A 17,884-nucleotide genomic window follows, 5' to 3' on the forward strand; every position below is an offset into this window, starting at 1 on the left:
AAGATCGGTGAATATTGTAAATTATGTTTTTGAGCTTCTTTTTTTTCTTCCATCTAAACCCATCTATTTAAACACTAATAAATTTATATGTGCACTAGGTTATAAAAGGGACGGCCTGATCGACGAATCCTTCCCGTCTATTGGGTTCGAAGTCATCGATCTCGCCGTCGCCTCTTTACAAGGTTGCTATCGAAGAAGAGACTATCTCTTGCTCTCTTCGCAGTTCTCAGGTCGCCGGAGATGAGGTCTTTCCGCCCCATATCCCTCCTCGGCTTCCTCCTTCCTCTCCTTCTCCTATTATTCTCCTTCTCCTCGGCCTTCCAATCCGACGAGCTCCTCCAAGACGATGAGGAATTCGGCCTGGAAGGAGCCCCTCGCTCCCCCGATCTCGATCACCCAAGCCCTACCCGACCGCCGCCCCGCCGGAGGCCCGATCTGGATCTTTCTTCCTCCGTATCCACCTCGGATTCCAAGTCGGTCCAGTTCTCGCTCGAGCACGCCTTCGGCGACTCCAATTTCTCCCCCGCCGGGACCTTCACCGCTCGGCTCAAGTCCTGGAGCCACGGCGGGCAGGTCGTGTTCGATTTGCCCCTTTTTTTTTGGAAATTTCTGATCTTTTGGCCGCCTCCTGGTTTTAGCTGTGCCAATTCGGCTGATTTTGTTGTGATCTTGTTGGACTTGGTTCCTCTTTTGGTGATCTCTTATGTTTGAACTCCGAAGCTAGTCATGATTTTAATATAGTTCGAGTTAATTGCAAGTTATAGAACCAGTCGCTTATAAAAAAAAAAAACCCTTTTTTTTAGTTTTTTAATTGTTTCTTTGAATTAGTTTTACACACTTGAGATGATTAATTTTTATTATATCTCTACTACTACAACTTTTGTACCTTTGCTAACTTTCTAGATCATATTTTGTAAGTTCTATTTTTTAGTTCAATTTTTATGTTATAGAAAAAATTGCTGCTTAAAGTTCCAAAAAAACCTTTTTTGCCTTTTTTTTTAACACAGTCTATTGGCATTAATTCAGATAATTAGTTTCATGGGTGCTCTATTAATCCAAATTTTGTATCTTTTTAGAACACATTTAAACTCTATTTTTTTTAATTCATCAATTTGGAAAGTATCGAAGAAGCGAAGAAAAAAAAAAAAAAAAAACAAGTACCTAAACATGTATTTCTGGCAGTGAGTTGATTTTCTTTTTGTCGTCTATTTTAATTTTTGACAGACTCTTACCAAGCTTCGCTTTTCAAGGAATGCTCTTACAGAAGCAGAGAAAGCAGCATTTGAAGTATCTTCTCTCCACCTGCTTTTATGCTGTGGGTTGTTATTTCACGCTTATAAGAAAGAGTACCTAACCTGATCGTATTGTTTCTTGCAGAGGCTATTGAAAGATGATGACTATTATAGGATTCGAGTACCCTCTAATGTATTGAGTCCTCCAGGAAAAGATTTTGTTATTTCATCTGTCAGAGCTGTAAGTTGACATGTTTAATTATTCTCATTCCATAGTTTATTGTGCTGATGCTATGCATAACATGGATGAAAGCATCATGCTCATTCATCTTTCTGTTTACTAGTATGCATAGAGGTTGCTGTGTCTCGTATTTCTACGTCATTTGTGGTTGTTTATTCTTTCACACATGTCTAAGCAATAAAATAGATTACTTTTGATTATGGAGTAATTACTTGCAAGTAAGCAAGGCCTGCTTGTTTGTTGTTAATATTCAGAATAGGCATACTTTGTGGTCTTCCACCCTTCTAATAGCATAGAAAGGTCTCAATCTGTTTTCATGCAAGGACTTGTTATGAAGAGGGCATCCAACAAGAGCAGGGAAAATTGGAGAATAAAACATAAAGTCATACTTGATTAGTGAAAATTTTATTTACTGTAAAAAGCTAAGGCTTCCATTGTCTTCATGGCGCTCATCCCTTCACCCAATTTGTACTCATATCTGTATATGGTGAGGAATATAAGCTCTTTTGGTTTGGCTGAGGAGAGGAGGCAGAAGAAGTGAAAGGTTGGATAGAAAAGGCTGAAATTAGGTTGGATCAAAAGGGCTGTTAATCCCACTGGGCAACTATTGAGGTCTCCAGAATTTTTTTATGTTTGCCTCTTAATGTGACATCAATGTTCTATTGGTGTTGAACTAGCGAAGGTAATTATGGACAAGCCAAGGCTTGTGATGACACTTGGAAGACCAATTTATTGGTGGATTCACATGAAACCTAACTTATTCACTACTATGTACACCCAAATTTAACACATGTCCGATCTACTGTTATAATTGGTCAGCAACGATGCATTGACCAAGATTTGTTGAATTATTTATTTATGACAGTCAAAGATATCATAATTGGCCGCTTGTCTCTCTTACAAGAGGCCGTGAGTTGGGTAAATTTTTCTAGAATCAAGTATCATAAAGGAGTTGTTCATGGTGGGGGCAACCACTAAAAGGGAACCCAAGCAACCACCATGAAAAGTGACTAATGGAGAGAATCACCCAAAGAAAGTTAACTTGTTTTGGTAGAAAGATGCCTCTCCTTTCACCATAAGAGGACAAAGAAGGCTTTATTTGCTCTCTCTTTCCAGCATATTCGATAGTAAGATGCTAGTCATCTTTTATCTTAGGTTAGAGATCTCTCAAGAATGGATGATCTACCTTGCTCTAGGGGTTTAGGTTGGGCTAGGTTTAGACATGCCTATAACGAGTATGTTAGCCTACACTAGCCCTGGATGATTTCTAGAGTCAACACATTCCTCGACTATGGATAATCGACCTGCCGTTAGCTCGGTGGCTTAGGTCCTGCAGATGCCATCAATTTCTAGTTTGCTTGTGCATGGGGTAACTAAGGTTTGAGTGACATTCTGAATGTTGGACAACAATTTTATTATCTAGGGAGTGGTTCAAGTCCTGTGGACAGAGTGTATGTCTAGCTTGCTTGTGCATGAAATTTGACTAACATCTTGATCGTGATAGGAGTGGATGTGCAGCTTGTTCGACAACAAGGAGGTTTATTCTAAACTTGTGCTTCTAATCAATATAAATGAAGAATGTTATCTCTGCCTCCTTTGCTTCTTTCTTTTTTCAATTTTTTTTTTGAACTTACATCTTGTTGATGTGCTTTGACAAGAAATAGTGAACTGTTGTTAATTGGGGCATTGACCCCATGTTGACTGAATTCAAGTGACCTTTGTGTTGCTATGTTGACCTCCATACTCATTTAATCGGCTGAGTTGATCTTGTCCAGTGTGCTCCGTAATTAGGCAGACCAAATTCAGGACTTTAAAGTTTTCTCCCAACAAAGCAGTGGGGAAAACAACTACATAATTTTTAACCAGGCTTAAATCCTGGGAGATCCGCTATAAGTGGAGAGTTTAAATGAACAAGCAAACTGCATTTAGGATAATGAATGGGATATATGCTTTTCAATGTATTTAATTCTAACTACAAATACATAACATAAAGTCTCAAGTTCTATATTGTCTAGTTGAATTTGTATAAAAGATGACTTCAGCATTTTTGCCTTTTCTTCTGAAAACAAGATATGCTACGGGCATTGTTATGAATCTTATGATGTATTGAGCAGAATAACATATCAATTGAATGGAGCATATTGTGGTACATGTGATCTTGCATGCCTTTTATAAGATGGAAGCTGTAAATTCAACTATTTTCAATTCTGTCACAAGCATGATATCTATACATTGCCCTAATTGGTGAACTCTTTTCATTTCAGAGGTGTATTCCCCGCGAGACTTTGGATGAGCATTTTGTAATTCACATGGTAATTCCGAACATGTGATTTTTTACCACCTAAATATGTTCAGTGCCATCTTCCACATATGAATTTTTAATTCCTTTAATGTTTTATCGGCTCTTTATGGTACTATTACATTTTCTGGAAAAGACTCATAGATGCATATTTTTCTACTTGATAACTATATCTCATTTTTTCTTGAAAATGTGGTAATTGAACTAAATTACATTAAATCAAAGAGAATATCGCAGACCTAGGTCTACAATTTCGATACCGAGTATTGTATTGATACATTATCAGTTTAGTATGGTATGGTCAGTACGATATAGTATGCACCTCGTACTAAGACAGTTTTCGATATCACAGTACTGCCTAAAACTAGCCAATACAGGTTGGTACTATACATACCCCGATTTTGTGCGAGTGTTGGGCTGTATGGGCTGGTTCCATTTAGTTCGGAGTGATATGGACTAGTTCAACTCATATACTGAATTGAACCTCGGTATTGTACCGATACCTATGTTATGATAGGTACATGTTAGTACGGCATACCTTGATACAGACATTCTAAATGAATGAATCTCCAATTTCATGTTGAAGTTGTCCTTCAAAATCCTAATGGCAATATTGCTCCATTGCCTTGTTTGCTACCCCATTTCGATTATGGTCTCTCTGGTTGCGAGACAAGCTGTTTGGAAAATGTAGTTTCCTTAGAAAGCCTAGCCTTCCATTTGTTTTTTCGACAAAAAAATTGAAAATTCTTTTATAGTCAATTATACATCTCTGAATTTTTTTTCCAATTCATTGGAATTGCCAATTTCCCTTTCCTTTTCCATAGATTTCCTTGCATCCAAACAAACCGTGTTGGATGGCTTTGCAGCCAAACTGGAATTCTGGGTTGATAAATGAAGGTTTTGAAATGAATGGTTGGGGGCCTTAATATGGGAAAAGTGGAAAACTTTTAAAGGCTTCTGGGAAGCATATGAGAAAGGAAGTTTAGCTGGAACTTATGTGTTTTTGAGGAAAATATATAACTCGAACATATTCTTTCTGGCATCTATTTTGGCAGCCAGCACAATTTGATTAAAGAATTCAGTGAGTGACAGTGTAGTTCAGTAGTAGTCCTTTTAGTAGTGCAATCTGTTTTCTGTTGAAAAAGCATTGATCACCAATCACTTTTAACCATTGTTACATAACAGAATTTCTAAACTAAACTGCACATTTTCTGATGTTATTGCTCTCATTAAATTCTTAATATTCGTGTTTCTTTCACAGGATGGTGGGAATATTTTGGCAGTGAACTATGGTTCTGCTGGTGCTTGCCAGTACCCACGCTCACTAAATTATGTAAGTTATGATCAACCCCTCTTAATATATTACACTTTCTAATAGTTGTTAGCATTCACTTAATCCAAACTCTTCTGTAGCTAATTGCTCAAGGGGAAAATTGCTATCTGGGGTTGTCAATGCTGCCATGTTCGGTTAATGGTTGTGACAAGTTTTCAGAGCATGGAGGACTCTAAAGCTCCCTAAACCTTGAAATTTTCTATTAGCCTCTTATTTTTAACGACCAAATCACGATGCTACCGAGAACTAGATTTTCTATTCTCCACGCATTTTCTATCAATCCAGAAAACTAGCTGCATGATTTTCTCTCTGTTTTTTTTGAAAAGAAATGGGCTGAGACCCAAATTTGTTAGGTGTACTGGAGCTCACTGTGATTGTGCAACCTATTGAAAGATTTAAACCTTTCTTTTTTGTAAGAGTAACAGCCACAAAGAAGCTTCTCAGTACAATCACTAAACAATATTGTCCAAGTTTAGTAGGCACCAGTTTAGCTGGACTAGTGTTGAACCTCAGGGGATACTATCTGAAGACCATAATACCTTCAAACTCTAATCCCATTATTACAATTCATGATCTGATCTTGCTCTATGCATCTTTACTCTAGGAATCATCATCGTTTTATGTTACTGGTGTAGTTCTTTAATATCTCATAACTTCTCGTAATATCTGTTCCTTTTTGTACTCTCTATGGAACTCTTCAAATTGATACTTCTGCAGTTCCCAAAGACTTGATCCATGTTCTCAAACTTGCCCTTACCCTAGACCGGGATCCCAATTCCACTTTTTACTGTATGTTACATAAAATCAAATTTTTATATTTTGCTACCCAAACCTTTCAAGTTCATCTAATTTAAACAAATTAGACAGTTTCCTTACAACACCATTACCTGATTCTAGTGAAATCTTTAATTGGTATTGGCCAATTGCTTCTTTCTTCCAAAAAGCTTTAATTGCTGGAGGTCGAGCAGTCCCAAAAATATTTCATCGTCCTAGAAGCTTTATGGTTTTCTTTTGGTGTTTACAATTATAATGGGATTTACATAGTCCATTAAGTATTAAATTTCGGCTATTTTTCCTTTCTTTTCTACAGTTGAAAAGATAGACAGCTAGATTCATGGATAGATATATAATAAGCATAATCCTTGACGTGTTAAGACCTCTGTAAAGGCTCTTATTGGTTATTACAATACTTCGTAAAGATTAAAGAGCAAGTAGATGCAAGCCATTTCATAAGAATAACTTATTTTTACATAAAATAGATGTAGCACTCTTTAATTACATATATCTGATACTTAAACTCATAAATGAGAGAAATGCCAAACTTTAATATTCATTTGAATTCTACTAAATGTGAATAAAAATATTTAAATGCAGAAGGCAAATAACATTTATTCATAATAAAAATTACCAACATATTTAATGAATTTCATTCATATGCAATACTAACTTCAGACTTAAAATGTCAAAACTACACAAGTAAAGAGCCTATATACCTATATTATTTATTTTTTTGAATTCTTTCTTGTTTTTTTTTTGACCAAAACTTTGAGGTTTGGAACAAAACTTTCAAACCTGCTGAGACTACTGAAATTGAAACTTCACATATGTCGTTCAAAGCGAAACTAAGTTTTCGAACCTTGTCAGTTAGACCAGGATGGTATAGGCCCATACCCCCATGAAAGCTTGTGGATGGTTGGATGCTAATGCTTGGATGCATCATGGTTAAGACTTCACTTGTGGTGGTAATTCCTTGGGCTTGTTATTGGTTATACTTGATCTCAGATACATCATGGTTAAGACTTCTCTTATGGTGGTAATTCCTTGGGAATTGTTATTAGTGATGGATGATGGTGGGGACACAGACCACCGTTTCCAGCATGTGTATAGGCGTCGCCGACGTGCATAGCACTTCGGCCACCCTAGTTTTATTTTCTTGTGTATTTTCGTTTATTTATTATGTATTTTCGTCTTTTGTTAGTTGCTGGTTTGTATGACTGTATTTAGCTAGTGTAGTGACCCATGATGTTGTTGGATCATGGGTAGTTACATGATCATTTGTGGGGATCATGGATAGTTGCATAGGGGGGTATATATGGCACCCCCATGTCACCTGTTTTAGTTAGAATATTTTGAAATAAAAACTTTGTCTTGACATCTGGTGGACTCCAGAACTTCCCTCCCCTCCCCTTTCTATTCTCATTTTCTTCCCTAAATCATCTGTCCCGCATCAGTTTGGTATCAGAGCCCCCCCGGTTTTGCCACGATTGCCAAAACCTCTCCCATTCTGGGCTGCAGTGGGACAGAATACACACAAAAAAAACATCATGTTGCTGTCTCCTTGTTCCCGAAAACTCCCACAGAAGTTTCACCCTGTGTATGGCGGAGCAGCGCCGGATTCCTGGATTCAGGTGGGCGCACGAGATCTACGTTGTACCCTGACCACCACGGACGCCGGAGCGTGTTGAAGGACCACGCCCAACTCGTGTGACCAAAAAAAGGAGCCTAGCTTCCCTTTTTTCATCTCTGTCACTCGGTTCCACCGTAGCAGCCGCAGACCCTACTCACAGAGAAGAGATCCGGGGAGAGCAACGGTGCTCAAAGCGGGTGGCCGGCCGCCATCCACCACCGCAGGCCACGGGATCCACTCTGCAGCGGTAGCCACAGAGTTCGGAACCACCTTCCGAAACCGTTAGGAGGTTGAAGGAGCACTGGTTAACGGGTAAGTCCCTCACCCGTTACCCAGTTTATTAGCCCAGATCCACTCCAAAAAAAAAAGAAAAAAAGAAAGCACGTGAGTTGCACGTGCCCCAACCCACGTGAGGCCCACGTGCTTCATCGCACGTGAGTCGCATGAGTTAGTCAAAAAAAAACTGTGTACCTTTCTTCCCCGAGAACTCCATCGCAGAGCTGCCGCCGGCAGGCCGCAGCGCCGCCTCCTTGCCGACGAACAACGCCGCCGAGCTCCTCTGCACGCTGCGCCGCTGTGTCGCAGCTTCACCCCACTCCGCCTCCTTTTCCTCACCGTTGCCTCGGTCACACCACCACCTCCCCTTTCATCTTCTCCGCTGCGTCCACCCTCCACCAACCTTCGAGTCCACCTTGTTCGTCTCCCTCCCGGCTCACTGAGACCTTCTCCCTCCCATACCTCATCCCTAAAAAAAAAACCTAATCCCCTTTCTTCTTCTCCCTTTCATCTCACCGAGATCCCTTCTTCCTCTGTGCCGCCACCTCTGACTTCCGTCGCCAACTCCATCCTCCGCCTCCGCCGACTCCATCGCTCCCCAAAACGAGGGATCCCGCCCTCCGACGTCGCTCTTCTCTTTCACCCCCCCTGTCTCCCTCAAGTCTTCTCCCAAACACATAGAGGGATCTGAAGCCATCTAGAAGCTTCGGGTCCCATCTAGTTCTTCTGATTTCGGGCGAGCGGGCCGACCCCCAGCCTTCGGCCCGTTATCACGTGAGCTCCTTTGGCCCGTTGTCTCGTGGGCCCGGTTTTTCAAACTTCTACAATTGGATCCAGACCCTGCAACGTGTTGGGCTTCCACAACGATACCCGCAGTTGGCCGTCTTCCAGCAGCATCTCCTACAAATCGTCGGGCTCCGGTTTTGCATCCTGCATTCTGACATCCAAACTCTTCCACTGACTCAGATCTGTAAGAAAAGGTCGTATCTTTCCTTCAAATAATTTTTTTCAGCCTTTTCCTACAAACTAGTTTATCTTTAGATTGTTATTGCTTTCACTTTATGTTGTCGGTTTGAGATAGGGTCTTAACTTTATAAGAGCCTGTGCCCCTTGAAAACACATATTGAGCCTTACAAATTATTTTCAAATCCTCAAAAGGCAACTAGGAAATCTTACTTGAATCTGGTGAAACCCTAATCAATTTGAAGGACCCCACTTTCATTAGATTAACCTGCAAAGATTTTGCATGACCCAGACCAAGGTTAGCAGTATCTAAAGTCCTGATATTTAGTTATCACCTGTGCAAATTTTAGAGCATGACAACTCGCAGCGGTACATCCTACTCACATGAGATGTCTACTAACCCAAACCAACAGGTGTTAGATGCCATAGCAGCATTAGAAACCAGATTAGGGGCAAGGATCACTGACCTTGAAACTAGGCTGAACACCCGCTTGACTTTGGCTGAAAATTCAATCACCAATCTCCAAGTTATTCACAACGATGGAGAGTTTGAACTTGGTGAGTTTGAACCGCCCCGCCCCAGAGGCCTTAGGCAACATGGCCAAAGGGACTATCTAAGAGCGCGTGAGACACCAGATGAGCATGTAATGCGCAGTATTAAGATCGATGCACCAAGTTATGATGGTCGTCTCGACCCAAAAGTCTTCATTGACTAGCTCGCTGATATGGACCATTACTTTGAATGGTATAATCTATCTGAAGATCGCAGAGTTCGTTTTGCAAAAATGAAGCTCACTGGTCCCGCGAAGTTGCATTGGAATACCATAGAGAATATGCTTGCTAGAGCTAGGCAACCCCCTGTGGGATGAAATGAAGGAGAAGTTAAAAGAAAAATATCTTCCGACATCCTATAAGAGTCGCCTGTTAGATCAGTGGCAACGACTGATTCAAGGAAACAAACCCGTGTCTGAGTACATCGCTCGCTTTGATGAGTTCTTCATGCTATGCGATGCACGCGAGAGTGTGGAATTGACCCTTTCTAGGTTTAGGTCCGGATTGCGAGATGATTTACAAAAAGAGCTTATTCTACGCGAGATCAATTCATTAGAACATGCCTATCAACTTGTCCAAGACATCGAGTATTATGCTAATAAGACAACTTTTAGGCGATTAGATCTTAAGGAGGCCAATTATAAGTTCACCCACGGTAGTCAAACTAGCACTTGGAGTAAGTATTAGAAATCAAGCGACAGAGTCCCCAAAAATTAATGATCTAAAGAATAAGGAAATTTTAAGTGAACCACCCAAAATTTCTCGAGATCAGTGTTACAAATGTTTTGGTTTTGGGCATAGAGTTAGTCAATGTCCTACTAAGAAAACACTGGTCATCGAAGAAGATAGAAATGATGAAGAGGATGAGTTGGTCTATGAACCAGAGATAGACCCTAAAGAGTCAGATGAAGGTGAGGAACCCGGCTCACTTGAGGGTTCCACTCCTTTAGGTGTAGTTAGGTGTGTTCTTACACAACCTAAGCAAGAAGATGATGACTGGAGGCGTCGATCCATATTTCACACCTATATCAAATGTGACGAGCATAGCTGTAAGGTTATCATCGACAGTGGGAGTAGTGTCAATGTTGTATCCACAAGAACTGTCAAGAAGCTACAGTTAAAAATAGTGCCTCATCCTAACCCTTATAATGTGTCTTGGGTGGATAAAACCGCCATACCAGTCATTGAGCGCTATCTAGTCCAAATCAACTTTTCTGAATATAATGATAAGGTCTGGTGTGATGTTATTCCCATGGACGTTGGACACATCATCCTTGGTAGATCGTGGCTTTATGATTTGGATGTGACCATTTATGGCAAATCCAATTCCTGTTCTTTTGTTCACCAAGGAAAGAAAATTCGACTAAACCCTTTGCCTCCTAGGCCTTCTGTTGCTGGAAAGAAGGATGTAAAGGTTGAAAAGCGCCTTCAAATCATTAGTCCTAAGGAATTTGAGAAAGCAGCAGCCCAAGAATCCATAGTCATTGTGTTAGTGTCCAAAGAAGTTGTTCCTGATTTTCAAATAGATTTTCCGAAGGAAGTTCATCATGTTCTGGAAGAATTTAAGGATCTCTTTCCTGAGGACCTTCCAGATGAGCTTCCCCCTATGCGTGACATTCAGCACGCTATAGACTTGGTTCAAGGGGCGACTCTCCCGAACTTGCCTCATTATAGACTCAATCCGATTGAACACGCTGAATTGAAACGGCAAGTTGATGAACTACTCCAAAAAGGGTTCATCCGAGAGAGTCTTAGTCCATGTGCGGTGCCTGCGCTTCTAACGCCCAAAAAAGACGGCACTTGAAGAATGTGTGTGGATAGCAGGGCAATTAATAAGATAATGGTTAAATATCGATTTCCAATACCACAATTAGATGACATGCTTGATATGATGGCAGGTGCCACTATCTTTTCCAAAATTGACCTTAAGAGTGGTTACCACCAAATCCGTATCCGCCCAGGTGATGAATGGAAAACAGTTTTCAAAACCAAGGATGGGTTATATGAGTGGCTAGTCATGCCCTTTGGGTTAACAAATGCACCTAGCACATTTATGTGAATTATGACCCAAGTGCTAAGAACTTTCATGGAAAAATTTCTTGTAGTCTATCTTGACGATATCTTAATTTATAGCAAAAACAAGGAACAACACCTTGAGCACCTACGTTTGATCTGCAATTCACTAAGAAAAGAAAGCTTATATGCGAATCTTAAGAAGTGTTCATTTATGACTGATTGTGTAATCTTCTTAGGATTCGTTGTTTCTTTTGAGGGTGTTTCTGCAGACCCACAGAAGGTCCAAGCTATTCTTGAATGGCCCGAACCCACTACATTATTTGAGGTGCGAAGCTTCCACGGCTTAGCCACCTTTTATAGGAGGTTCATCAAGAATTTTAGTATGATCACGACACCGATTACGGATTGTATCCGGAAAGGTGAATTTCATTGGACCGTTGCGGCCTCAAAGGCATTCCAAGAGATCAAGACTAGAATGACAGAAGCTCTGATAATGCGCCTCCCAGATTTTACTAAAGTTTTTGAAGTCTCTTGTGATGCATCTGGTATAGGTATAGGTGGTGTCTTAAGCCAAGAAAAACATCATATCGCATACTTCAGTGAGAAGCTGAATGATGCCAAACGGAAATATTCTACCTATGACAAAGAATTTTACGCAGTTGTCCAAGCGCTGCGTCACTGGCGTCACTATTTGTTACCTCAAGAGTTCGTATTATATTCCGATCATGAAGCTTTGAGGTACTTGAATTTCCAGAAACGATTGAGTTCACGACACGAAAAGTGGGTTGAATTTCTTCAAGAATACACCTTCGTGTTATGTCATAAAGCAGGAATTGACAACAAGGCAGCTGATGCCTTAAGCCGCCGTGTAGCATTGCTTTTGTCAGTTAGCGTAAAGGTTACTGGATTTGATCGTACGATTGCCGATTATGCGACTTGTCCAGATTTTGCTAAGATCTATGCTAGTGTGTTAGAAGGTCACACCAGGGACAATAGTGACTACTTTGTGGTTGATGCTTTCCTGTTCCAAGAAAACAAGCTGTGTATCCCTCAAACATCCCATAGAGATTTTCTTGTTTGGGAACTTCATGCAGGAGGAATAGCTGGCCATTTTGGTGGAAATAAGATCATTGATATGGTCGAACAAAGATTTTATTGGCCTAGTTTAAAACGGGATGTTGCAAAAATTGTTAGTCAGTGTCGTACTTGTCATTTATCCAAACAGCGCAAACAAAACACTGGCTTATATACCCCCCTTCCTGTCCCAAATCGTCCTTGGCAGGACATTAGTATGGATTTCGTGCTAGGTTTGCCAAAAACTAGAAGTAAGCATGATTCCATTCTCGTGGTAGTGGATCGGTTCTCTAAGATGGCATATTTTCTGCCCACTTCCAAGACTTCTGATGCCTTCAAAGTTGCGAGGATCATCTTTGATGAGGTCGTTAGGCTCCACAGGCTTCCAAAATCGATAGTGACTGATAGAGATGTCAAATTTGTTAGTTATTTTTGGAAGACCCTCTGGAATTTTATGGGTACCAAGGTTAAATATTCCACAGCCTATCACCCTCAGACAGATGGGCAAACTGAGATGGTCAACCGCAGCCTAGGAAACCTTCTACGATGTTTAGTGGATGACCACCCAAGTAATTGGGATGTTCTCCTATCCACGGCTGAATTCGCTTACAATAGCTCTGTAAACAGGACATCTGGCTTGAGCCCTTTCGAAATTGTCTTAGGCTATGTTCCACGAAAACCTGTTGATCTTATCCCAGTAGCACCTAACAATAGAATCTCTGAGACCGCTGAGTCCTTTGCGCAACACATGCAAAATTTACATAAAGAGATTGATAAGAAAATTAAAATCAATAATGCGAGATATAAAATGGCCGTTGACTTACGTCGACGTTATCAAGAATTTCGAGTGGGTGATGATGTAATGATCAGAATCATACCTGAACGGTTTCCACCAGGAGCCGATAGAAAATTGCATGCCCGAAGTATGAATCCATACAAAATTCTGAAACGGGTTGGATCTAATGTATATGTGGTGGATATTCCAAGTGATTTTAGGATTAATCCAGTTTTTAATGTAGAAGACTTAGTTGCCTACCGAGGTCCGACAACTATTCCTGCAGACCCACTCAATGAGCCTGACACTGACCTCACATCCAATTTTGAGAACATATCTCCTGCTCCTGCATTGCCTCCTGTACCTTTTTCTCCGCAGATCACAGACACAGTGGAACAAATTTGGGACGATCAGATTGTTAGTACACGCAGAACGGTGGTTATCAGCGATATCTGGTCAGATGGCATGGTCGACCTCCGTCAGATGATACCTGGATTAGCAGAGATGAGCTTCAGCGACTTGCTTCAGGCCTGTTGGAGCATTACCAGACATCCGTTTCGCCAGAGGCGAACTCTTCTCCGCTGAGGGGAGTTGGTGGGGACACAAACCACCGTTTCCAGCATGTGTATAGGCGTCGCCGACGTGCATAGCACTTCGGCCACCCTAGTTTTATTTTCTTGTGTATTTTCGTTTATTTATTATGTATTTTCGTCTTTTGTTAGTTACTGGTTTGTATGACTGTATTTAGCTAGTGTAGTGACCCATGATGTTGTTAGATCATGGGTAGTTACATGATCATTTGTGGGGATCATGGATAGTTGCATAGGGGGGTATATATGGCACCCCCATGTCTCCTGTTTTAGTTAGAATATTTTGAAATGAAAACTTTGTCTTGACATCTGGTGGACTCTAGAACTTCCCTCCCCTCCCCTTTCTATTCTCATTTTCTTTCCTAAATCATCTGTCCCACATCATTTGACCTCTTTATGGGGTGTCAAAAGCCCAGATGTCTGCAGATATGTTGCTTTTTGAACTAGTAGGTCTATTTTATTTCACATGGCCTTGTCCTTACGTTATAGATATTGCACAAAGCCTCTGTTGCAACCTGCATGTATTACTCATATTTACACCATATTTAGGCACTACTTTATTCGACTTTCCAACACTTTTATTTTGTGATTTCTTTTAAAAGTCGTGCTAAACCCTAGTAGCATTAAAATCCCAAACACCTAATCATGGGGTGCTTACCTGTGTCACTCTCTTGATCTCGTCTTCACCTTGGTTTTTTGTTTTGTTCTTTGTGTAGATTCTCATCGGGATTGAGGTGCTCTTTCCAAAATGTGAATCTTATGAAAGTTCTAGTTGGACTTAAGAAAAAGGCTTGCTACTCCTAACACATGATCAATTAATACTAGATGCGATGTCAATAGGATCGTTAAGCAATCCAGCAATTTGCCAGAAGAATTTCTCTTTAAGAACTAGGATCAGAGAAATCCTGGCTGAAAATCAAGTGTAGGGTGGGACTCGAACCCAGGTCATTGATACCAACATTCAGTACTTTCACCAACTGATTAGTTGGCACCTTCGTCTGCTAGAAGAATTTCACACTAATCTTATACCAAAATGAGCTTCAGCAAGATTAGTGATTATATCATAGAATGGGCTCATGCACCAATACATGGATTCATATTCTGATTCCCTGCAATTCTGAGTGATCGGCTTCATTGGGATCCATTTGGTAGCATTTATTTATCTGCCTTTGGCACTTAGCCATCCCCTCTATACTCTGTTTTGGGAATTCAGATGTTTTCCTTGTAAGAATTGATACAATCATCACATTCAGGGCTGGCACATTTAAGCACAAAGGTTTGTGCCACGGGCACATTGTCTATGTCAGCTGATTAAACACCAGGCTTAGGTTCTGGAGAGTTGAGATATTTCACCTTCTCCACTAACCCCCATGGCAATGTCCTGTTCTATGTCTCCCTCTTTATAATTGTCTGTCTTTATGACTCACGTTCTCTTTTCACTTGTCGTCATCTTTGTCACTCACATTCTACAGCTTATCATCTTATTAATAGCTTGACTTCAATGTTGCATCATATCCATCATTGACCCTTAGTTGACTGTAGCCTGTTAAGGAGAGTAATTTGATTTGATCTGTGCATCGGTCTCTATCTTTGAAATGCTGATTTTTTTCATGAGAAAAATAATGACCTTAGGTTCTTTATCTAATCGACCCATATTAGTTTTTCTAAAGGTTAATATGGAACTGTTTTGAGGCAATTCTTTTTTTTTTTTTGATTTGTTTTTATTCCTTTTCATCTTTTCTGCGATACCATTTTCCAGCAAAAAAATTTCTAGTATATATTAATTCTTCAGTCCGAGCATTATGTATGAGCGATTGTTTTTCTGAGTTACTCTTTTTATGCTAGATTGCCGGCTTTGGGATGTCCTTCGACTTTTATTTGAAGGCCAAACTTTGGATTTCCATGGCACATGCACGCATGCATGAAAAATAAATTTATTTTTTTCTTGTTTGTTGTGTGATTTTATGATGAAATGGAAGGGATAGCTTGTGAAATTGACTAGTGAGGATATTAGACTAATATGTAAGCTTGGGAAGATGTGGTGTAACTTTTTCTTTTCCATTTTGAAATGTACGATTATGTTGTTATCACTCTTCTCACATTGATTTCAGCCAGCAAAATGGTCATTCAACTCATACACATTTCTGAAGAACAGCGAGCAAGCACCGAGGTAAAAAATAATATTTTTGAATGCAAATTTTGCACATGTTGATAGGATTTCAACCCAGTCATTTGGCTCTTGAATTGACTTATCATACCTTCTGTTTCCAATTATCTTTCTATTTTAATGTAAAAACATTTTTCATATGACGACATCTCAGCAAGTTTATCTGTCTTGCAAAACCATTATCAGCTGTTTCATTTCACTTGTTCCATGTACCAGGAAGATGCAAATTACCTTATTAGAATTTTAACATACTATTGTGTCACACTGGCAGAACTCCAACATTTGCTGAAGAATTGCTTGCAGTGGAGAGTGGACTTGGTGAAGGCGTAAAACCACCTGAAAAGTCATTTTGGGCTAAATATGTGAGTAATCCAACACACATTCTTCTGATAGCAGCTAAACATGTGTGCCTAGGGGGTTGATCATCTTTAGCTAATTATTTCTTCAGTAGAATAGTAGGGTGTTTACCATTTCTACTGATATGTTAAGACCCTAACTGTTTGCATCCTTCATTTTTGTTTTAATTTGCAGTGGATGTATCTAATCCCTCTGGGTCTCATTGTCATGAATGCCATCACGCAAGCCATGAACATGGCTGAGGAACAGACTGCTGGGCAGTCTGCTTCGCAAGGACAGCAAGCGGGTGCACAGCGAGCACCAAATGCTGCTGTGAGAAGAAGATGATAGGTTAGCCCTTTATTTATGCATCATTCATTTAATCTCTATTTAATTTTATTAGATATTGCTTGTCATGACTCACATGATAACCAGAACTTGGGATCAAGTTAGACCAAGATTCAATGCACTTCAGAATGGCCAAAATTTTCTCATAAAACGAGCTCTAACGCGTGATGTTACTTTTTGGGATCCGCAGTTGATACAGAAACCAGAATTTTGCAGTATCATAAGATATTTTGCCTGAGACGTTCCATTTAGTTTCATATGGTCTATCATTATCAAATACTCCCAATGTTCTGAAAAATAGCCAAATTTCTATTGTTAGCTTTCCATTGTTCTGATGGGTCTTTCATTGCATGCTGGAGGCTTCTTTGTTATATACTTACGAACTTAATATTGCAAGGTTTCAGGCTTTGACCAAGGCATGGGTTGCGACCATGTAAGCTCGCAGCAGTTTGTGTTTGGAACAGCAGCTGGATGAAAATTGATTTTTGTCTCGTGTTCACTGTTCCTTAAAAGTAACTTCAGTTTTCTACTTATAAAGTCCTTGACAGGTAACAAGTCCCAAGTGGAGGAGATTGAGAGGTCATTAAGGTTGTAGACTTTCCAAGAAGCTGCCATGCAGTTGAGCATCGAGACATTCTTGTGCTTGAGGGGACGTGTCATATGCCTCTCAATCCATTGGTACTGTTGGATCCTCACGAGCATTTTGATTGATGTTCATACCCTTAGACAATGATTGTACCTTCCAGGAAAATTTGATATCTAATATATCTTTGGAGCTGCTATATTATATAATGGACTCGTTCATTGTTTTTCCTTCTGTCTTCTTTTTTTTCATGCATTCCTTGACATGGCATTAAAAATCTGGGTCTTAAGCTTGGATGGTGACAATATATGTTCTTTTTCCTCGCTTTTTTTCTTTTTTTGTTTTCCACTTTATCTTTGCTTTGAGACTGGCAGGAATGCTATTTGAACCAACTTTCAGTAAATGCTGCAGTAATACTCTTTTGAGCAGGACAAGATCCGATCCACTTGTGTTACCGATTCCTCGTGAGCGACAAAATAACACCGTGGCTGAGCCTTGAGCACTGTCCGAAGCGAATTTTGTTTTGGATTCATACAAGATCAGGACTCAGTAGTGCTCTTAATCTGTCAGGACTCAATGGGATGCTTTCCCATCGATCTAGAATGATGGGGCTCCAACATCCGTAGAAGGAGATCTAGCTACATAATTATGTCAAAACTGATGGATTGCTAGGTATAAAAGTGCAGCTTTAC

The 17,884-nt window shown here is 40.2% G+C and overlaps 1 protein-coding gene across 2 annotated transcripts; it reads left to right on the forward strand.

The window, feature by feature from the left end:
• The first annotated feature begins 96 nt into the window (after nt 1–96).
• Nucleotides 97–17,422, forward strand: LOC103714843 (ER membrane protein complex subunit-like protein). 2 transcript variants are annotated; one of them, XM_039133677.3, is made up of 9 exons: nt 97–573; nt 1,225–1,287; nt 1,378–1,473; nt 3,738–3,785; nt 5,034–5,105; nt 15,870–15,928; nt 16,197–16,287; nt 16,457–16,612; nt 17,014–17,422. In XM_039133677.3, the coding sequence occupies exons 1-8, from the start codon at nt 241–243 to the stop codon at nt 16,607–16,609; spliced, it is 915 nt and encodes a 304-aa protein (XP_038989605.1). In that variant the 5' UTR covers nt 97–240; the 3' UTR covers nt 16,610–16,612; nt 17,014–17,422. The 2 variants fall into 2 exon arrangements, with proteins under 2 accessions (XP_038989605.1, XP_038989606.1); XM_039133678.3 differs by having other exon boundaries at nt 123–573; nt 17,007–17,422.
• The last annotated feature ends 462 nt before the right edge of the window (nt 17,423–17,884 follow it).

This window comes from Phoenix dactylifera, chromosome 4 (genome assembly GCF_051530095.1).
Source record: "Phoenix dactylifera cultivar Ajwa chromosome 4, Ajwa_hap1_PhDact_Kaust_v1.1, whole genome shotgun sequence".
Lineage (NCBI taxonomy): Eukaryota > Viridiplantae > Streptophyta > Magnoliopsida > Arecales > Arecaceae > Phoenix > Phoenix dactylifera.